At 43.0% G+C, this 23,659-nt stretch overlaps 1 protein-coding gene across 2 annotated transcripts in view; it reads left to right on the top strand.

Annotated features, from left to right (window-relative positions):
• The first annotated feature begins 2,881 nt into the window (after positions 1–2,881).
• Positions 2,882–23,659, top strand: part of LOC127567509 (calcium uniporter regulatory subunit MCUb, mitochondrial-like) — an 85,024-nt gene continuing 64,246 nt past the window's right edge. For both annotated transcript variants that reach the window (XM_052010493.1, XM_052010492.1), the window contains exon 1: positions 2,882–3,173. In XM_052010493.1, coding sequence (XP_051866453.1) covers positions 3,075–3,173 — 99 coding nt within the window. In that variant the 5' untranslated portion in view covers positions 2,882–3,074. The remainder of the gene's footprint in view (positions 3,174–23,659) is intronic.

Raw genomic sequence — 23,659 nt, 5'->3', positions numbered from 1 at the left:
GCTCCCAAGGCCTTGTTGTTTTCCAGTTAGTATTTAACCTTTTCATCTTCTTGTCAGTCTGGGGTAGTGGTGAGGCTGGACTCAATGGTTTCCCAGCCTTACACTAAACAGCTGCAATACAAAAATCCTCTAAAGCTGCCATGCTGTACAACAGCAGCCCTGACAATGAGGATGAGGTCCTGGAAAACATGGACCACTTTTCATACCTAAGGGCCACCTCTCAGATCCCGATGATGAAATTCACTATTGTGTCAGTGATCCCTTTCTTTCTGTACACTTGAAGGTGTACAGATACCACCAATGCTGTTTCTGCAAAATTCATAGAATCAGGGAGTTATACAACACAGAAACAGGCTGGTCTGAGCAGACCATCAAGTGCCCAACTGTACTAATCCCATTTAACAGCACCTGGTCTAGACCCTTCTAAGCCTTGGTGATTCAATTGCTCATCTAGATACTTCTTAAATATTGTGAGAGTTTCTACATCCACCACTCTCATGGGCAGTGCATTCCAAATTCCAACCACCCTCTGCATGAAAAAGTTATTCCTTATATCCCCTCTAAACCTTTTACTCCTTACCTTAAACCTTTGCCCTTTGGTTGTAGATCCCTCTGCTCAGGGAAAAACTTTACCACTATCTGCGCTTTCTATAACCCTCATAATTTTGTACACCTCTATCAAGTTCCCCATCAGCCTTCTCTAAGCAAAACAAACCCAGCTTTGTAGTCTCTCCTCATAACTAGGACACTCCATCCCAGGCAACATCCTGGTGAATCTGGTCTGCATCCTCTCCAGAACAATAACTAGCAACCAAACTCTAGCAACTAAAACTGCACACAATATTCCAGGTGTGGCCTCACCAATGTTTTATAAAGGTGTACCATAACCTCCTTGCTCTTATATTCTACGCCTCAGCTAATTAAGTCTGGCATCCCATATACCTTCTTTACCACCCTATCTACCTGTGCTGCTACCTTCAGGGCTCTTTGGACTTGTACACCAAAGTCTCTCTTTTCTTCAATATCCCCTAGGGCCCTATTATTCATTATGCATCTCCTACCCTTATGTGACCTCCCAAAATGCATCAATTCACACTTATCAGGATTAAATTCCATCTGTTATTGATCTCCTTGTCCAATTTACTAGCTGATCAATAGCCTTCTGTAACCTGAGACCATTCTCCTCACCTTCTTGACACTGACAGGATAAGTCAGTGTACAAGTCTGCATCCTCTCTCAGGCCAATATCCTAACTGATTGATTCCACAGGGCGGGTCACTTCAGCCCCACACTAGACTCTGCTCTGAACTTCACTAGAGCAAGAGATTAACAGGAGATCGGAGGAATCAATTCAAGGATGTTCTCAAAGTCTCCTCAAAACGTGTAACATCCTCACCAATCCATGGGAATTCCAGGCCTATGACTGCTCAAAATGGAGTAGCCCTGGAAAGGCACTGAGCACCTTTAGTACTTTCATTAGAAGCACATGCAAGTCCAATGAAATAGGGAAGTAGCACACAACCTCTATACCACACATTCACTTCCTGCCTCACCTGTAGCAGACTCTGTAGATCCCACATTAGCTTCATCTGTCACTCCAGAAAGCACAGAACTGGATTACAAGCACAGCAGCCTCAGCTCCAAGGGATTACGTAACATAAAGCCTGTATATTCAACCTGACATTTATTAGATCCAAAAACAAACTAAGATATATGCAGATTCTGGCAATGTAAAATAAACGTAGAAGCTGCCGGAAATACCCAACGCCTCTGACAGCAGGTGTAGAGAGAGAAACAGAATTAATGTATCAGATCTGTTTCATTAAAATCTATTTTTTTTAAAAAAGTCGTCCAGGAAATGTGAGTTTTGCGTCCTTTTCTCGTAGGAACGTGTCGACAGTAATCTGATTTTAAATTATCTCTTCCTTGAAAGCCTTCTTTTCCTCATCTGCTAATTTGACTGTCGGTCTTTGTTTCCAATTCATTGCTCCTGTTCTCCTTTCAGTTCACTAAAAGTAGCCCCGTTTCAGCTGACCATCTTCACTTCGTCCTTTTCCGTCACCATCCCCGCGATTGCTGTTTTCCAAATGCTGCACGTTCTCCAGATCGCAACCAGCGAAGATGATTACTATCCTGTATATATTTTAGGAATTTCCCTCCCGTCTATGCTCCAAGTTCTATGTAATCCCTGCTCTTTACATTGTTCCCCCGCTCACCTCATCTTCCTCTATGTTAGGAGAATTAATAGATATATTTTTTACATCTTAGAAGCTGAGAAGGAATTTTTTAAAAAAATCACCTCTAGACTTCTTAAAGTGGTGCCGACCAACAATGGATTAAAATAATTTCAGTTCAGATAAGAGAAAAGCAAATTACTTACACATATGATATTTTGGGGACTTTTTTGTTTTTGGGCTTGAGAGCAGCAGGTTTGGAAACTCGTATTAAGCCATAAACCTAATTGTTTACCTATCAGGTACTGAGAGCAAGCCCAAGACTAAACATTCTTCGTAGGGACAGTGCAGGGAGTGATGGTGGGAAAAAGAAGTCGCAGAGCCCTGTTGTGAAGAGCCACCACCGAACAACCTCACGGCCGCATCTCTGTAGGTGGGAGCTTCTTGTGAACAGACTGGCTGCCACGCTTTAACAGCCATCGGGAGCACGTTGGGACGTCCGGAGAGTGTCTCGAAAGAAGTTACATAAATGCATGTCTTTCTTGTCACCAACATAATCCTCGTACCGTCGCATAGAATTAATGTTGGATGCTTGTTTAACTCAGCCCCTTGCCTTCCTACCAGCTGTGCAGTGTGGGGGCGGGGCGGGGCAGGGCGGGGCTGGCGGTGGGTGGGGAGCGGGAGCGGGAGCGGGGGAAGCGGCAGAGGTCGCTCCGCATCACTGGGCTGACACTTGGCCGTTGTTCAATGGGCGGGAGCTCGGTACCTTCCTCATTGCTCGCCCGGACTTCGGCTCGGCAGCTGTGCTCCGGGAGGATGCGGAGCAGCGGGGAGGAGTGACGAGGGGATCTGTGACCGCGCCGGGAGCGGGGCAGGGCGAGGCGAGGCGAGGGGCCCGGCATGGCGTGGGGCCGGAGGGCCGTCAATGCGTTGCTCCCGCTCGGCAGGAAGGTCCCGTGGGCGGGGGGGCGCAGGTGGCCGGCGGCGCGGGCACAGCTGGTGAGTGAGGGAAGGAGGGAGGGAGGGAGTGGCGGCACACCGACCGCGACACCCCCCCCCCCCCCGGTAAACTGACCCGCTCCGGTAAACGGGCCTCCCCCGCGTAAACTTCCCCTCGTAAACTGATTACCCCCCCCCCCCCCCCGGTGAACTACCGCCCCCCCCCTCCCGACCTGACCAGCATTTGTGTTAAGAAACTGTGTAGTGGATATTCTAGCTCTACTAATATTGCCCTTGTTGCTCTCGTTACGACCACCATACGAATACGGCCACCTAAATGGCTGGGGTGGTGAAGAAGGCCTATGGTAGGCGTGCGTGCCTTTATTAGTGGAGGCATTGAGTTCAAGATTCATTAAGTTATGTTGCAGCTTTGCAAAACTGGTTAGACCACATCGGGAGTATTGCATTCAATTCTGGTCACCTCAGTGTGAGAAGGATGTGGAGGCTATGGAGAGGGTTCAGAAGGGGTTTACCAGGCTGCTGCCTGGATTGGAGGGTATGTGAGATAAAGAGAGGTTGGACAAACTTGGGTTGTTTTCTCTGGCATGGTGTAGCCCCTGATTTTTCTACCACCCATCTGCAGCAAGGGTGTTTTACAGTGGCTAATTAAAACATCAGCACCTCTTTGGGATATGGGAGGAAATGGAGAAACCCATGTGATCACAGGGAGTGTGTGCAAACTCCTTCCAAACTGCAGAAATCAGAATGGAACCTGGATGGCTGGAACTGTGTGGTAGTAGTGGTACCTCTTTCAACACTGCACCACCCTGTCCCAGCTCCTAACACATTGACTGCCCTTAACATACTGAATATCCTCATACTACAAAGCACATCTCAAACAAACATTGCAAGTCTCCAAACACAACATGCCCTAGTGCATGTTCCTTGACAACAGGCATTCGACAACTTCCCACCCATCACACACATACACAAACATCACAACACTCCCCTAAAGCACAAACCACTACTCTTCCCCTCCCACACTTACATAGACAAATGTTTAAAAATTGCTTTCATTTGAATATCAAGTGTGAATTGTATGAGGTTCTGTGCTATCAGCAATTTGAGAGGGAGCTGACAGTTTTATTAAAAGCTTTTTTTCAGTGAGGCGTCTCGATGTTGAAAACAGCTTTCCGCCACAATAAAGCCACAAGCAGTTGAACCAGATTATTCATCGGGCATCTTGAACAGTTGTGTACTGAACATAGATGGTGGCATTGAAATTGACTTTCCTTGCATTCTAGAAACTTTATGCTTTGGCAATAAAGCCCTTAGATGTGCAATGAAGGATTAAATATCAATGCAGTCATCTGTAAAATGAAAGTGTTTCCTGCAAAAATCCCAAATGACAAGACTAAGTATAACTTGAGAAATTGAGGATTTACACACACAATGAATATCAGGATTCGCCCACATGAGTTTGACACTTTTTTTTTGTTTCCAGAGCTGGATTCCATTCAGAAACTTAAAACAAAATGTTTAATTCATTTTTTTGTTTATCAGGCCATGTATAAGGCATATATATTGTTGGTTTTAAATTAAGATGAAAAACACGATGATGCTGGAGGAACTCAGCAGGCCAGGCAGCATCCATGGAGAAAAGCAGGCTGTCAACGTTTCGGGTCAGGACCCTTCTTCAGGAGAAGTCGAAACGTTGACCGCCTGCTTTTCTCCACGGATGCTGCCTGGCCTCCTGAGTTCCTCCAGCATTATCGTGTTTTTCATCTAGATTCCAGTATCTGCAGTCCTTTGTTTCTCTGGTTTTAAATTAATATAGATTATTTATTCTCCTTGGAAATAAAGAATACATGTATAAAGGATCTAATTTACCAAATGGAGTTTATTTGCTTTTCAACTAAGAACTTGCCAGAACTATGTTATTGAGAACTAACTAGTTTAATTTGTGATTTGAGGGTTTAAAATGTCTTCTTAAATTTCTCCAATGTTGCAAAGATTCCAAAGGTACTACGATGTAGCTACTACAATTATTTGTTTAAAAAGGATAAAATTCTGACATCTTGCAGTGCAGATTGTGTTAATTTTAATCCAATTGCAAAATAAGATTAATTTTCCTTTAATTAAGCCTTGATTTGAGATCAGATGATAGAAGGATTACTGTTTTATGTCAGATGAATTAAACGTTCTCTCATGCTAAATCTGCATAACTGGAATTCAAAGACCACACTTGGAGCTGTGGAATTTTCTGGGATGATGTTTGAATCATCTGTTTGTGGAAGGAACTGTTTCGCTCATTGGTGATTGCACCCAGGCTGCGAGTATCTGCAAGGAGCACCAAGAAAAGCCTTTAGCTTACTATTTTATTAGACCAGTAGTTTTCAACCTTTTTCATGCTGTGGCCCTCCAGAACATGTCCTTGTTAGATGGTGGACCCCCAAAGCCCACAAAATCAAACAATTGATAATTCATGCATACAACACTTAAATTCCTGCACATCGGCCCTATTGAAATAATGACTATTTCAATCACCGATAATTACCAGCAGTGTCTTTCAGTGTTCAGTTCAATGTGAAGGTTGTGCCTATTTTGCACTGCAGAGTTTGTCCAAATGTGGTGGTATGTGCGACAAACATATGCGTATGTCATCCTCAATATTCAGTCTTGATCTGTATTTGGTTTTCATGGCAGTGACTGCAGAAAATGCTATTTCGCACAAGTAAGTGGTTGCAAATGGTAACAGAACATTGACGGCTTTGCCGGACAGCAGTGGATACTCCTGGGAACATGCTATCCAGAACGACAACAGTGACATTCAGTTGAACTGCAAGCGTGAAGTCCTGTCAGGTGACAGTTCAGCCAATTCTTCTTGTTCACGTCCAGTTAAATCAGTAAGCATGCATTCAAACGGATTTCGAATCCAATCAAACACGCTCGTGTCATCGTCGCTGAAATACTCGTGGAAATAATGTGACAGCTGTTGAACATCGTTCTAAACAATGCTCGCAATGGCCTCTGTCTTAGTCTCGTTCACTGTCAGAAAGTCAGCCAGCAACGGAAACGTATCATAGACGCCTTGCTCGCATCTTCCCTTCCAGGTATGAAGTTTTTTCTGGAAGGCATTGATTTTGTCATGTGTTTTCAGAACATTTGAGCCAGGTCCTTGCAATGATAGATTTAAGCTGTTCAAAATGTTGAAAATATGTGCAAGATAAGCTAATCTGGCAACCCACGTCTCATCTGTCAAGAACTGTGCCAATGATCCGTTATGCTCATTTAGAAAAATGAGCAGTTCGTCTCGCAATTCATATACAGGCTGCACAACGCAGCCTCATGACAGCCATCTGACTTCTGTATATAGCAATAAATGCTTATGCTCAGCTTCCATTTCACGGCATATGTTTTCAAACAAACAATGATTGAGCTGCCTGGCTTTGATAAAGTTAACGATTTTAATGTACGTGGAAAACACATCCGCAAGATTTTCATCCATATCCTTTGCAGCCACAGCCTCACGGTGAATCATGCAGTGGGTTGCTGTTACGTGGAGCTACTTCTTTCACTCGTGCGACTAGACCTGACTTCCGTCCTGTCATTGCTGCAGCACCATCCGTGCATACTCCAGTACACTGTGTCCACACCAATGCCGATTGTACAAAAAAAATGTCAAGCACACGGAAAAATTCTTCACCAGTTGTATGCACTGAGAGTGCCTTGCAAAACAGGAAGTCTTCCAAAGCCTCTCCTTCCCAGCAATATCGAACGTAAACCAACAACTACACAGCACTGGCAACATCGGTACTTTCATCGAGCTGAATCACAAATCTGACTTGCTGAAGACGTGCTATCAGCTGGCTCTGTATATCTTCCGCCATATCGCCAATTCTTCTGCTTACTGTGTTATCAGACAGTGGAATGGCTTTCAGTTTTTGACTGATTCTTTTCCCAGTACAACTTGGCACATATCTACTGCTGCAGGCAGGATAAGCTCTTCTCCAATTGTGTGAGGCTTTCTGGAACGTGCTATTCGTAATGCTACCAAATATGATGTGCGAAGAGCCTTCTCATTTACAGTGGCGCAGGCTGTCATTTTGCTTTTCTGCTTGAGGTGCAGCTTCTTTTGCGCTCAAAATATTCCTTCGGCTTACTGGCAATATCTGGATGCACTGTTGTTAAATAGCGCTTCAGTTTCGCCGGTTTCATTGCATCGTTGGACAGTGTTTGCAAACATACAACACAGAGAGGGTTGGTCTGCATTTGTCCCCACTGCGATGAAGCCATATGAAATGTATTCTGGATCGTACGCATTGTTTTCTCTTGCGGTCACCCTTATCCCCTTCGTCATCAGAATCTTCCTGTTTCTGGTCAGCTTTTCTCTTCAGAAATTTCTCCATACTCAGCAATACACGCTGGACAGTTTAATTACTCTTACTGATAAACAAAATTATCAAAACTAATCTAAAATTTACACGCGCACTTTTAGTTTAACAGTGACGTCACTGTGGCGTAAATGCACTGTAAGTAAGCAATATTATTAAGGCACACCAACAACGTCACTCAGGCTCGTTAACACTGCAGTGCACAACAGAATAGTAGTGAGTAGTGAACACTATTAATTACTCTGACTACACAGATCAAATATTTAGCGGCAGCTTACCAGAAGGGAATACTGTCTAAGTCTCTAAGATTGTCGCCTATAACAGATAGAGTAGATATGGCCGATTTTCCGAATAGTGGAAAACTGGAGCAAGCAAGTAAGCTACGTCTTTGTAACAGGTCGCTTTTCCATTTTTTTTCTTGGCTTGTTCGCGGATCCCCTGGCAACCCGCAGCAGACCCCTAGGGGTCCGTGGACCACAGGTTGAAAACCTCTGTATTAGACTGCACAGGCACATGGTGTACACCAAAGGGGCTGGAAACACTACTTCATTCAAGGATGACTTTTTAAAAAATATTTTCACTTGTTTCACTTTTTAATTTCTAGACCAGATATCAGTCTTCACTGATAATCTTTGGAATTATTCTAATGGAAATAACATAGGAACTGAAGAAGCTCATTCAGGCCAACAAGTGGGTTTTGCCTTGCAATTAGTTCATGACTGATCAGCACCTTTAACTCTGTTACTTAACTTGATCCCTTTGCACTATTATTTTGAAAGCAGTATCTGACAAGTGACTAAGGCTAATTTTATACTTTCTGACTAAGAAACTATTTCCCTTCCTGAGAAACTTCAGAGCAAGGGGGTCATAAAACTAGAGGCAGGCTGTTCAAGGCTGATGTTAGGATCCATTTCTTAACACAGTGTAGAGGGAATCTGGTGCTCTCTCCGCCAAAGGCACTAAGGTTAGGGTTTTGTTATAAATTCAAATGACACTGCTTGAAAGTCAACTTTCTGGAGCTCAGAAAACATTCTTTTAATCAGAAAACAACTTCATGCAAGCAGATGCAAACAATTAAATTTATCTACCTGGGTGGTTAGGATCTTGGCTTACATGCCATCATGAAGCAAATGCAAAATGGAGATGAATTTCGGTAGTCAGCCAAATACGAAAAGAGTGCTTTCCAGTTCTCCTCAGTTGATGCAGTCAAAAGCTTTAGTAAAGTTGGTAAAAGGCTAGGTATAGTGGTTTATACTGCTCCCTAGATTTCTCTGGAAGTTGGTTCAGGAAGATGGTGGTGATGACTTTCTCTGTGCCAGACAGCAGGGAGACCCTCCTTTCTCAAAGATGGTCACAATTGCAGTGTCTCTGAGGTCCCCTAGATGTGGGCAGTGAGGTTGTGGATTCATGACTGAAGGTCCTCACTGCCAAGTTTCAGAATAAAAGCAGGGATACTGGCTGTTTCTGAGACTAAGCTATTCTTATTTTCATATGCCTGTTGACTTTTTGTCAGTGGTTACTGGCTGAAGTAAATAGTTTGCAGAGGATGGAGCCATGGACAGTATGGTCAAGGATGGAGTTGCAGTTGAAGAGATCCTTAAAGTATTCCTCTTGGTGTGTTGACTGTCTGTGTTCTTGAGAAGTTCAGATACATTCTGGGCTCCCGGTCATGTGGGACGTGTTGGATGTTTGGGTTGTAGATGGCTTTCACAGCACTAGTCACCTGGCAACATCTTGTAGAGGCTCCTGTGCTCTTTTCATCTGTTTTTTTTCCACTGGACTACAGTCTTTGTGTACCTGTAGAATATGATGGAGTTTCCAATCCTTATTCTTGCAGTTAATTACCTCTTGGATCTCCTGGTTGTTTTTGGTGAAGGAACAAAGAGACTCTTCACACTTGCTAATTGTAGTGTACTTAAGGGAAGACCATATGCTGTGGATATTGTTAGGCGCCTATTGTTAATTAGTGCTGTCTCAGAAGAGCTTTTTCGCTGTAGTCCTTGAGGGCGTCAACATTGGAACATAGAAAATTGGAGTAGGAGTAGGCCTTTTCACCCATCGAGCCTGCTCTGTCATGAAATATGATCATGGCTGATCATAGAGTCAAAATCGTACAGCGCAAGATCAGGCCTGCAGTCCACCATATCCATGCCAATCTTTTTGTCCACCTACAGGAATCTCATTTGTTCACATTGGGGCCATATCCTCAATACTCTTCCTATTTAAGTGTCTGTCTAAATGCCTCATAAATATAGTAATTGTATCTAATTCCACCATCATCTCTGACAGCGGTTCCAGATATCAACCACTCTGCATGTAAAAGAACTTGCCCCTCAGGTGCCCTTTAGAGCTGCTTCCTCTTACCTTAAAATCATGCCCCCTTGTCTTTGATACCCCAATTGTGGGGAAAAAGATTTTGACTATCTCTGGCTCTCATAATCTTATATACTTCTATCATTTTACCCTTAAATCCAGGGAAAACATGCCCAGCCTGTCCAACCTCTCGCAGAACTAAAGTCTACCAATCCAGGCAACACCCTGCTGAATCTCCTCTGTGCTCTCTCCAGTGCAATCATCCTTCCTATAGAAATGCACGCAGTACTCCAAGTGTGGCCTAACATTGTTTTGTAAAATTGCAACATAATCCCAGATGGTATGTTGCCTCCCAGGTGCCAGGGTCCAGGATGTCTCTGATCGGGTCCACAGCATTCTTGAGCGGGAGGGAAAGCAGCCAGAAATGGTACATGTTGGTACCAATGACATAGGTAGAAAAGGTGATGAGACCCTGAAAAGTGAGTTTAGGGAGCTAGGCAGAAGGCTGAAGAACAGGACCTCAAGGGTAGCAATCTCAGCATTGCTGTCAGTACCACGTGGTAGTGAAGGTAAGAATAGGAGGAGATGGCAGGTGAATGTGTGGCTGAGGAGTTGGTGCAGGGGGCAAGGTTTTACATTTTTGGATCATTGGGATCTCTTCTGAGGAAGGTGGGAGCTGTACAGATTAGATGGTTTACACCTGAACTCGAGGGGGACCAATATCCTTGCAGGCAGGTTTGCCAGTGTGGTTTGGGAGGGTTTAAACTAGTTTGCAAGGGGGATGGGAACTGGAGGGATCGGTCAGTGGAAGAAGTGCATGGAGTAAAGCCAGATCAAACATATAGAGAGGCTTTGAGGAAGGAGAAGCAGAGTACAGGGTATAAAAGTGGTAAGGTGGATGGGCTAAAGTGCATTTACTTAAATACAAGAAGCATCAGGAATAAGGTGATGAATTGAGAGCTTAGGTAAATACATGGAACTATGATATTGTGGCTCTTGCAGAGACTTGGCTGTCACCAGGGCAGGAATGGATATTGAATATTCCCGAATTTCAGTGTTTTAAAAGGGATCGGGTAGGTGGGGGGGGGGGGGGAGAAGAGGAGGAGGGGTGGCGTTACTGGTCAGGGATACTATTACAGCTGCAGAAAGGGTGGATAATGTCGAAGGATCCTCGCTAGAATCAGTATGGGTGGAAGTTAGGAACAAGAAAGGAGTAGTTACTCTACTGGGAGTATTCTATTGGCACCCTGGTAGCAGCCAGGATACTGAGGAGCAGATTTTGGAAAGGTGCCAAAATAACAGGGTTGTTATCATGGGAGACTTCAACTTCCCAAATATTGATTGGCACCTGCTTAGTACCAAAGGTTTAGATGGGGCAGAGTTTGTTAAGTGTGTCCAAGACGAATTCCTGTCACAGTAAGTTGACCGGCCGACTAGAGGGAATGCCATATTAGATCTAGTATTAGGTAATGAACTGGGTCAGGCGACAGATCTCTCAGTGGGTGAGCATTTGGGGGACAGTGACCACCACTCCCTAACCTTTAGCATTGTCATGGACAAGGATAGGAGCAGAGAGGACAAGAAGATATTTAATTGGGGAAGGGCAAATTATGAGGCTATAAGCCTAGAACTTGCGAGTGTAAATTGGGATGACATTTTTGAAGGGAGATGTACTATGAAGATGTGGTCGTTGTTCAGGGATCTCTTGCAGGATGTTACGGATAAATTTGTCTTGGTGAGGCAGAGAAAGAATGGCAGGGTGAAGGAACCATGGGTGACAAGAGAGATGGAATATCCAGTTAGCAGGAAGAAGGCAACATACATAAGGTGTAGGCAGCAAGGATTAGATAGGGCTCTTGAGGAATAAAGGGTAGCAAGGAAGGAACTTAAGAAGGGGCTGAGGAGAGCAAGAAGGGGACATGAAAAGGCCCTGGCGAGTAGGGTTAAGGAAAACCCCAAGGCATTTTTCACTTGTGTGAAGAGCAGAAGGATGACGGGAGTAAAGGTAGGACCGATTAGGGATAAAGATGGGAAGATGTGCCTGGAAGCTGTGGAAGTGGGTGAGGTCCTCAATGAATACTTCTCTACAGTATTCACCAAGGAGAGGGACCTTGATGACGCTGAGGACAGTGTTGGTAAGGTTAATGTTCTGGAGCATGTTGATATTAAGAGAGAGGGTGTGCTGGAGCTGTTAGAAAATATTAGGACAGATAAGTCCCTGGGGCCTGACGGAATATTCCCCAGGCTGCTCCGCGAGGCGAGGGAGGAGATTGCTGAACCGTTAGCTAGGATCTTTGAGTCCTCGTTGTCCACGGGAATGGTGCTGGAGGATTGGAGGGTGGCAAATGTTGTCCCCTTATTCAAAAAAGATAGTAGGGATAGTCCAGGGAATTACAGACCAGTGAGCCTTACGTCTGTGGTGGGCAAGTTGTTGGAAAGGATTCTTAGAGATAGGATCTATGGGCATTTGGAGGATCATGGTCTGATCAGGGATAGCCAGCATGGCTTTGTGAAGGGCAGATCATGTCTCATGGTGGAGGGAGTGCATTCAGATTGGAGGGCTGTGACTAGCGGTGTCCTACAAGGATCGGTTCTGGGACCTCTGCCCTTTGTGATTTTTATTAATGATTTCGATGAGGGGGTAGAAGTATGGGTTGGCAAGTTTGCAGAAGCCACAAAGGTTGGTGGTGGCGTGGATAGTGTGGAGGATTGTCGGAAGATTGCAGAGGGACATTGATAGGATGCAGAGCTGGGCTGAGAAGTGGCAGATGGAGTTCAATCCGGAGAAGTGTGAGATGGTACACTTTGGAAGGACAAACTCCAAGGCAGAGTACAAAGTTAATGGCAGGATTCTGGGTAGTGTGAAGGAGCAGAGGGATCTGGGGATCCATATCCACAGATCCCTGAAAGTTGCCTCACAGGTGGATAGGGTAGTTAAGAAAGCTTATGGGATGTTAGCTTTCATAGTCGTGGGATCGAGTTTTAAGAGCTGCGGGGTAATGATGCAGCTCTACAAAACTCTGGTTGGACCACACTTAGAGTACTGTGTCCAGTTCTGGCCGCCTCATTATAGGAAGGCTGTGGAAGCTTTGGAAAGGGTACAGAGGAGATTTATCAGGATGCTGCCTGGATTAGAGAGTATGCATTATGAAGAGAGATTAAGGGGGCTAGGGCTTTACTCTTTGGAGAGAAGGAGGATGAGAGCAGACATGATAGAGGTGTACAGAATATTAAGAAGAATAGATAGAGTGGACAGCCAGCGCTTCTTTCCCAGGGCACCAATGTTCAATACAAAAGGGCATGGCTTTAAAGTAATGGGTGGGAAGTTCAAGGGAGATATCAGAGGAAGGGTTTTTACCCAGAGAGTGGTTGGGGCATGGAATGCGCTGTCTGGGGCGGTGGTGGGGGCAGGTACATTGGTCAAATTCACGAGATTGCTAGATAAGCATATGGAGGAATTTAAAATAAGGGGATATGTGGGAGGAAGGGGTTAGATAGTCTTAGGCGAGGTTTAAAGGTCGACACAACATTGTGGGCCGAAGGGCCTGTATTGTGCTGTACTGTTCAGTGATTTCTATGAAGCTCTTGTATTCTGTGCCCCAACCTATGAAGGCAAGCACGCCATCTGTCTTCTTCACCACCCTATCCAACTTATGTTGCCACTTTCAGGGAGATACGAACTTGGACCCCTTGTCTCTCTGTTAATTAACATTCCTTAATTCCTTACCATTGACTGTCTATGTTCTACCTGTTTCCCAAAGTGCATCGTCTGACACTTGTTTGTATTAAATTCCATCTGCCAATGTCCCGCCCAACTTTCCATTTGATCTATATCCTGTTGTAGTCGTAGACAACCTTCCTCGCCATCCACAACACCACCAATTTTTGTGTTGTCGTCAACCTGTCCTATATTGGTATCAAAGTCATTAATATATTTTACAAGCAGCAAAGATTCCAGCACTGATCCCTGTGGTACACCATTAGTCACAGGCTTCCAATCAGAAAAACATTCTTCCATCACTACCCTCTGCTTCCAATTTTGGAGCTAATTAGCCAGCTCTCCTTGGATCCCATGTGCATTAACCTCCTGGTCCATTTGGGACCTTGTCATATGTCTTGCTAAAGTCCATTTAGACAACCTCTACCACCTTGCCTTCATCAATCTTCTTTGTTACCTCTTCAAAAAAAAACTCAATCCAATCAGAGGTGCAGGATTTCCCCCTCACAAAGCCATGCTGACTCTATAATCAGTCCTTGCCTTTCCAAATGTACATAAATCCTGTTCCTTGGAATTTTCTCTAGTAATTTCCCTATCACTGAAATAAGGGTCACTGGCCTGTGGTTATCTGCTGTATCCTTGCTGAAGGAGCAACATTAGTGATCCTCTATTCTTCTGGTACCTTGCCTGTGGCAATCAAAGATGCAAAAATCTCCATCAGGGCCCCAACTATCTCCTCCCTTGTTTCCTATACCATTCTGGGTTAAATCCCATTTGGCTCTGGGAATATATTATGCATTCCAAGACGTAACAACTTCAATATCTGTTTTCCATTGTAGTAAATTCTTGTGATACTTGAGATCGGTCTCATGCCTGTTCTTTGAAATGTCACCAGTGGCTGACTGGTTTCTGGAGTTAGATGTACTTCAAGTACTGTATAATCTGACCAATGCACCATCCAGTTTGAATGTGATTTTGTCTGATTTGTACATTGTTGATTTCCACTTGGCTCAGTGTTGTACTTGCTTTGCTAATTGCTGCTGTACAGTGGTGACGTGCTGAGCATTGAATGCACTGATACTGTTACAATTCTTTTTAGCTGCATCTTTACCAATTTCAACACTCAATGATTACCTAAATTGTGTATGTTTTTGATGTGTGGTAATTGACACACTTCTCAGATGTTTGTGTTACTAAATTTTGTCAGTTACACTTGTATAAAGCGCCTCAGATACTTAATTATTTAAATTGCTTTAAAGCAAGCCATTGTTCTGCAGTTTTAACCTGGTTATTTTATAGTTGTCAAGCTGCATCCTCAAAATTACTGCATTTTCTTAGTTTGGTATTTAAAGTTCTTGAAACCAAGTCGTGAATATAAAGCCTGCAAAAAGTGGAAATGTTATTCCCAGCTATAGTGGAGAGTAATTTCCACACCTTAACTCCACCTTGGTGGCTGACAGTGTTATCAATAAACTAATATAAATTAGAAATAGCAGGGTTCCCAGCAATGATTCCTGGGGCATCTCAGTGACCACCTCCTCACACCCTGACATAACTCTTGCGAAGTATGCTATTGGTGAAGCAGCATGCTACACATTTTGATGCCCCACTATGCATGTATGTGAAGGTAGTGAAACTGAAGGTTCTTGAAAGGAAATTTAAAAATACTGTTCTGACTGACTGTGGTGTTGTTGTGTGTGACATGTTGAGAAATGCTGTTATTTATTTTACTTGATTATTACATACTATTTGGCAGGAGTTGATAAGAATGTGGGATTAATGTAGGGTTAGTGTAAATTAGTATTAACAGTTGGTGTGGACTTGGTGGGGCGAGGTTGTTGTTTCTGTTCTGTGTTTCCCTATGACTAGAAAGTAATTAAATTTTATGTCCTAAGTGCTCAGTAACCCCATTTGTTGCTGCTTTGAAGTAAATCTATTTTGTGAAATGCCTATAATAGGAGCGAGGTTGTTATTAGCAGTTATCTGTCTAGTGGTTACTGTGGTGGTCAGCTACTGCTTTGTATTGCCAACATTTTGCATCAATGTAAGTGAGGATTGCAGTTGGTAGATTGGTATTTATTTTTTTTTCAAGTTGTCTGTTTCTTCTGGAAAGAGTTTTGTTTAAGAAACTTAAGACTGGTTGAAACTGAATATTTGTGAATATGCTAGCTGTTTATTCAGAGGACTTTAAAGCATTCTCTGGTACAAAGTGTGCATGTTTGACTCCCACATTATTGGTATTTTATTCTTAAGTTTATCTGGAATAAATATTGGAAGAACAGAAATATGTCAGATGCAGCAGCAGGAAATAGTTGGTCCCTCCAGCTTTGTACTCCATTTAGTAAGATCATGGCCTGATACATTCTTGGCCTCAACATCACTTCACTGTACTCTTTCCTCTACACCTTGAACACAAGAACGCAGATGCGTCCTCCCACAGATGCTGCTCAACCCGCTGAGTTCCTCCGGCAGATTGTTGCTCCAGATTCCAGCATCTGCAGTCTCTTGTGTCTCAATATTTAGTCTCTCTTGGTAGTTCAAGAGAGATGTGAGTTGACTCCTTTTGATTTAAATGTCAGTCATTCTCTATCTTGAACACATTTAATGACCCTCTCTTCAGCTTGCAGGACTAGAGAATTCCAAAAACTCATGAGTCTGAAACTATGTCCCGAGGAATAATATCCTCTCAGCATCCACCCTGTTAGTCCGCCCCAGAATCTTACCTGTCACTCTGCAAGTCGACTGAGTGCAGATCTTAGCTATCTGTGCACTGGAGGTTGCTGAATATGAAATTCCCATAGATTTGTTTCAAAAGGAAAAGTTATAGTCTGGAGTTATGAAACATGAGCACAAATAAGTAGCAAGATAATGGATATCTTGTGCGGGTCTTGCAGGAAGTTGTCAAATTGAAGCTCTATGGTATGTGAAGAGAGATGGAAAAATATAATTGCCTTCATTTACTTGTCAGCAGCAGATGTGAACATATCCACGTGAAAGATAAGAAATAGATATTTAAGAGAGATTGCCATTGCTGTGTGCTAAAAGCAGATAATTTTCAGCTGTTACCAACTGAACAGTTTTTTTTCACTCTGCCCTCATCTGCTAATGAAATAATAGAGGCCTAAAGCAACGCAAAACTGTTTATCTAGATATGTGGAATTGCTGCTTTTACCTTCAGTGCTTAATTTTAAAAAAACAACAGATCAGAGTACGATATTAAAAACATAAAATGCTGGAAATACTCAACAGATCAAGCAGCACTTGTGGAGAGGGAAATAGAGTTATTGTTTTAGTCAGTGGCCCATTATCAAAACTTGAAAAGTGGGGAAAATGGGCATGTTTTAAGTTACAGACGGGGAGGGGTAGAGAGAACAAAAGAATGTCTGTGGTAGGTGCAAACCAAAGTTGTCCAGGGGAGACGATGCTTTTGCAACCCTCAGCTAAATAGTTGAATGGGGGCAGTTACAGGGAGGGGGAAAGAAAACAAGACAACATGTGGGAACTGTGAAATACAGAACAGTTGCTCAACATCTGAAAGAAAAAGAATGCTGGAAATACCCAGCAGTTCAGGCAGCATCCATGAACAGAGAAAAACTGTGCTAATGTGTCTGACCTTGCATCAGAACTGCCTGGCTCTGACACAAACAGGAAAGGTTGGTTATCTGAAATTGTTGAATTCAGTATTGAATCTCAAGGCCTGCAAAGTGCCCACATGGAAAATGAGGCACTGTTCTTCAAGCTTACTTTGGGGTATGTTGGGACAGTGTAGAAGACCAAAGGCAGAGAGTTCAGAATGGGAATAGAGAATTGAAGTGATGGGTGACTGGAATCTCTGGCTGAACCTTGCAGACTGAACAGAAGCGTTCTGTGAAACGGTCAGACACACTGCATTTGGTTTTTGCCATGTAGAGGAGACCACACCATGAGCACTGAATGCAGTACGTTAGACTGGAAGAATTGCGAGTGAATCACTGCTTCACCTGGAAGGAATGTCTGAGTTACTGGATGGTGGAAGTGATGAGATAAAAGGGCAGGTGTTCCATCTCCTGTGGTTCTATGGGAAAATGCTATGAGAAGGGGAATAGTTGGTGGAGATGAAAACAAACCAGGGATTTGCGATGGTAGTGGTCCCCTCGGGATGCTTTGTGGGGAGGGGATGATAATGGAATTCGGCTGAAGATAGTGGAAAGTTACAGACGAAAATCTGTTGAATGTGGAGGGTGAGGACATGGAGAACTTGAGTACAAGAGTTGGAGCGTCATGTTAGAACTGTACAAGATGTTGATGAGACCCCCATTTGAGGTATTGTCTGCAGTTCTGTTCGCCTAGCTATAGGAAGGATGTCATTAAGCTGGAAAGGGTACAAAAAAGATTCATGTTACAGAATCTGGAGGGCTTGAGTTATAAGAAGAGACTGGGGCTTTTTTCCCTGAAGTATAGGAGGTTGAGGGGTGACTTGTAGATGTATACAAAACCATGAGTGGCAGAGATAAGGTGAATGGTGACAGTCTTTTTACCAGGGTAGAGGAGTCTAAAGCGTAGGTTTTAGGTGAGAAGGGAAAGATTTAAAAGGGACCTGAGATGCAACTTTCTCCCCACGAATTGCCAGAGGACGTGGTAGAAGCAGTATGATTACAATGTTTAAAAGACATTTAGACAGATACAAGAATAGGAAAGGTTTAGAGGGATATGGGACAAATGCAGGTAAATGGGACTAGCTCAGCTAGGCAACTTGGTTAGCGTGGACAGTTTTGGGCCGAAGAGCCTGTTTCCATGCTGTATAACTTTATGATTCTATACCTCTATCCTTGCTTTTCTTGGGAGGAGAGGAGGATGTGCGGGCTGTGTGTGGAGATGGACAGAAAGATGATGGCAGCAGAATGACAATGAAATTTTGTGGCAGTGGTTAATTGGATGCCTATCCAATTAGGAATGTTCGCTAAGCATGACTTGGCTTGGGGTAGGTTATGGACATCAGAGTTGTGGCAGGTATTATGTACTGGGACTATCAAACCAGAGGCCAAGAGTGGGGTTTCTGAGGCAGGTGCTATTATGGTAACCAAAATGGACACTGATGCTGGGGGTATGGGTGCCAAAATCTAAGCTGGGGATAGAATGTGGTATTAAATTTTTGAAGTCTGGTTGAGCCTGAAATGGTAGCCAGGAATGGGAATGGAGTCAGTGGTAGGTTACTTGGGTGATATTGTCAAAAATGAATCATTTCACAATGTTGTCCCTGCATCCATTGAGTTTTCATGTGGCCACACAATTCAGTTGGGTTACAAGCAGAATTAATAGCCTTCATTGGTCAGTCTACTGTTTGTGAGCCATCTGAGGAGTTTTGTTTGGATCCAGTTACCAAACAGATTTAAAAAAAAATATCAGGTTCTTGATTCAGTTTAATCATTCTTTCTTGTCTTTGCAAAAATGATCTTAACATCTGGAGATACGCAGAGACAAAGTAGTTGTAATTAATTAAAAGATATGGGAGTAGGGGAACTATTGAAATGAGTAAGTTTTTTTAACTGTCATCTTTGTTTAATAATGGTAGTCATCCAGGATGTCAGTTGGCCATGTTGAATGGCTAGTTGTCATGTTGACAAGCATTTGGATAACTAATTATGACTCATCTTTGTCCCGAGTTGATTGTCCAGTCAATTGAATAGGTCAGTGTGCTCTCCTAACATAGGGTTTATCACATAATAGAAGTGTCCCACAGAGCTCTGAATTAAAGCCATTACTTTTGTGTATGGTTCAAAGTACTCTTGAGTTCAATATGATTTTATGATCTTTCATCATTTTGCCAGTTTTTCTTTTAAAAAAATGTTTGATTGGAATAATTGAAAATATTTTGCAGATACCAGATGTTATGATTTTTTTCTGCATATGTTTGAATTTCAATGTGGAAATTGTATTTACATTGTTCAAGATGACTCTCCACATAAAACCATTCAACTATTCCTGAAACTTGATGTAATTCTGCATTTTATATTTTTAGGCAAGACTCACTACTGCAGCAATTAAATTTTGAAATATGATTTTTCCAAGTAGCCAGCTGCTATTTTTTGTATTATCTTTAGTTTCAATCTATATGGTGGGGTGTGTATATATTTCAAAACATTGATGTGCTACATCCTCGCATGCAAAGTAATAAATTGTCATTGCATATGTGACTGCCAAATTTTCCAGCGCCGTATTTGGTCCCTTGTAACAATGCCAGCTCTTTGAAAGAGCTGCCCATAAATTCCATTCTCCTGCATCTTCCTGGTCACTACTTGTAAATTCTTCCTTTTCAAGTAGATATTTAAACCCATAATGAAAGTTACTATTGTAACTGCTTCCATCATGCTTTCAGATAGTGCAGTTCAGATTAAAACTTTTTGCCTAAAAGAAATTCTTATTATCTCTGCTTGGATTGTTTTGCAAGTTGTCTGAAATGAATAGAATTTTAAAATTATACAGTGTGGAAACAGGCTCTTTGGCTCCCATACTTATCTGATAGCACTTGGCCTGTCACCTTTTCCGCTGTTGCAGTTCGGTAACTCAATTAAGTACTTCTTAAGTATTGTGAAATACCTGTTTGCCACCACTCCTCAGCCAATGAGTTCCTGTTTCAACCACTCTGGGTGAAAAATTTTCCTCCAGTCCCCTGTAAACCTCTTACTCCTTACCTCAAACCTGCACCCTCTGGTTACTGACGCGTCTGCAAAGGCCACAATATTTCCAACTATGTATCCTATCCATGTCCCAGATAATTCTCCATAACCTAATCAGGTCAACACTCAGCCTTCTCCACTCCAAATAAAACAAAACCAGCCTATTCAGTCGCTCCTGATGGGTGAAACACTCCTCCACAGGCAACATCACTGTGAATTTCTTTCTAGTGAAATCCTTTCTAGTGAAATCACATCCTTCCTGTTGTGTGTCAACCAGAACTGCACATAGAACTACAGTGTGGCCTAACTGAAGTTGTACTATAACTTCCCCTGTATCTGGTATACCACCTTAAACTGTGCTACTGCCTTCAGGGTTCCTTGGATATTTTCCTCTGTTTCCTCAGTACTCCCTTGGGGTCCTGCTACTCAGTGTCTACATTGGAGACACAAGAGACTGCAGATGCTGGGATCAGGAGCAACAAACAAACTGCTGGAAGAATTCAGCAGGTTAAGAAGGATCTGTGGGAGGAAAGGGAATTGTTGATGTTTTTGGGTTGAAATGTTGACAATCCTTTCCTCCCACTGATGCTGCTCGACCTGCTGAATTCCTCCAGCAGATTGTTTGTTGATTCATTGTGTATATCTTGGCATTATTAGTCCTCCCAAAATGTGGCCTTTCATGTTTTTCAAGATTAAACTCTAACATCATGCCAACGTTTAGAAGGGACTGACTCGTTGGCTCACTTACCTGTCATACCCATTTGCACCAAAAAAAAAACACACACAATGTCTCAAACAGCCTTTATCAAGTCATTGTAGCAAGTTTGAAAATGCAGAAAATCGAGAAGCTAAACAGATTTGTTGATGGTGCAGGAGGTGTGTTGCAATATTGTGGTTGGTGTGTTATAGTTTTTATCTGAAACCTGACATTAGTATGTCATATTATGTTGAAATTTTCTGATGTTATCATAGAACCATAGAACAATACAGCACAATACAGGCCCTTTGGCCCACCATGTTGTGCTGACCTTCAAACCACGCCTAAGACTATAACCCCTTCCTCCCACATATCCCTCTATTTTAAATTCCTCCAAATGCGTATCTAACAATCTCTTGAACTTGACCAATGTATCAGCCTCCCACCACCACCCCAGGCAGCGCATTCCATGCACCAACCACTCTCTGGGTGAAAAACCTCCCTCTGACATCTCCCTTGAACTTCCCACCCATTACCTTAAGGCCATGCCCTCTTGTATTGAGGATTGGTGCCCTGGGAAAGAGGTGCTGGCTGTCCACTCTATCTATTCCTCTTAATATTTTGTATACCTCTATCATGTCGCCCCTCATCCTCCTCTCCAATGAGTAAAGCCCTAGCTCCTTTAGTCTCTCCTCATTAATCCATACTCTCTAAATCAGGCAGCATCCTGGTAAATCTCCTCTGCACCCTTTCCAACGCCTCCACATCCTTCCTATAATGAGGCGACCAGGATTGGAGACAGTACTCTAAGTGTGTTCTAACCAGAGTTTTGTAGAGCTGCATCATTACCTCGCGGCTCTTAAACTCGATCCCACGACTATGAAAGCTAACATCCCATAAGCTTTCTTAACTACCCTATCCACCTGTGAGGCAACTTTCAGTGATCTGTGGATATAAACCCCTAGATCCCTCTGCTCCTCCACGCTACCCAGAATCCTGCCATTAACCTTGTACTCCGCCTTGGAGTTAGTCCTTCCAAAGTGTACCGCCTCACACTTCTCCAGATTGAACTCCATCTGCCACTTCTCAGCCCGGCCCTGCATCCTATCAATATCCCTCTGTAAGCTTCAACAGCCTTCCACACTATCCACAACACCATCGACCCTTGTGTCGTCTGCAAGATACATGTGCCAAACAGACAGTATCAGTGTGTGTTCAGGAATTGCTGTTTAAATCTAATTGCAGTTCTCATGAAATGAACAAAAAAAGGGGGGCACAGTGGTAGAGCTGTTCCAGTTCCAGTTCCAGTTCCAGGGACCCGAATCCTGCTGTCTGTTAGCTCAATCCCCCTGTGACAGTGTATGGTTGTCCCAGGTGTTCTGGTTTCCTTCCTCACCCCAAAGATGTGCAGGTTGGTAGATTAATTGACAGTTGTAAAATTGCCCCCAGTGGGAGAATCTCTTAAGGAGTTGATGAGAATGGTGTTAATGTAGGGTTAATGTAACTGAGCGCTTGATGGTAGGTGCTGACTCAGTGGGCCAAAGGACCTGTTTGCATGCTGCATCTCTCGATGATTCCAGTCTCCCACATGGGACCTTGCCAAAGGCCTTACTGAAGTGCCTGTAGAGTAAATCAACCACACTACTCATCAACACACCTCCTTGACAAATTCATTTAAATTAGTTAACCAGAATCTCTCTTTAACAAAAGTCATGCTGATTACTCATTAATCTTCGCCTCTCCAAGTGCAGATTCATCCTGTTCCTCAATGTTTTGCAATAGTTTCCCTACCACTGATATTAGACTAATTAGCCTGTAGTTGCCTGGCTTATCCCTATGGCCCTTCTTGAATTATGGTTGCCATATCTGCAATCCTCCAATCACCTGGTACCTCTTCTTTAGCCAGAGAAGATTTAAAAATTTCTGTTAGACTGGTGATTTCCTCTCTTGCTTCCCTTAGCAGCCTGGGAAACATCTCATCAGACCCTGGGGATTTGCACCCCTTTAAGCTGCTAAGACATCAAACACCATTTTCCCCCAATGTCCTCCACAGAACAAATTGTTAATTCTTAGTTAATGTACAAAAAGCCTTCAAATTTTTGAACCCTCCATTAGTTTTCCCCTTAACCCTCAATGCTGTAAATGGAACAATCCTACCACTATCTCCACAATATTGAACTCTCTCATCTTGATGTTCTGATATATCTTTGTGCCCTTTCCAAGACTTCAAGTACCTTTAGAAAATTTTGATTTGTATCGGGTTTGGTGCATTTCTGTGGTAGTTCAGTATTTATTAAAGTAAACATTTCAGTTCCATTTCACAATCAATGTAATATCACTGTCCCTTCCTCCCAGTGAATTAATGTAGTGCTTACTCAAAGAAAACATCTTTATGGTAATTTGCTAATTATACATGCTGTAGCTTAAACCTAACTCCAAGGAGAAAGTTGAAAGTTATTAGAGAGTGGCATAATTCCCCAATGAAGATCCCTTCTCACACCATTGCACACTCAGCTGGCACATACGTGAATGGGTGTCTTTACACTGATGATGCATTTTCAATTGTGGCAACATTCTGACTTTAACAACATCTCATAATGTAAAGAAGTTAATTTTTCACTGAGACCTTCTTGATCTACTTTGCTTATAAGTGCATTGGCACCATGGTTAGTTGACAGGTAATTCAGAGATCAAACACATCAGAATAACTGCTGATGTTTGCTCAATTCTTACCATGGCAATTTCAAATTTTGAATATGTTTTCTGGT

The sequence above is a fragment of the Pristis pectinata genome, chromosome 2 (genome assembly GCF_009764475.1).
Source record: "Pristis pectinata isolate sPriPec2 chromosome 2, sPriPec2.1.pri, whole genome shotgun sequence".
In the NCBI taxonomy this organism is placed as follows: domain Eukaryota; kingdom Metazoa; phylum Chordata; class Chondrichthyes; order Rhinopristiformes; family Pristidae; genus Pristis; species Pristis pectinata.
This window is presented reverse-complemented; position numbering and strand designations above follow the sequence as displayed.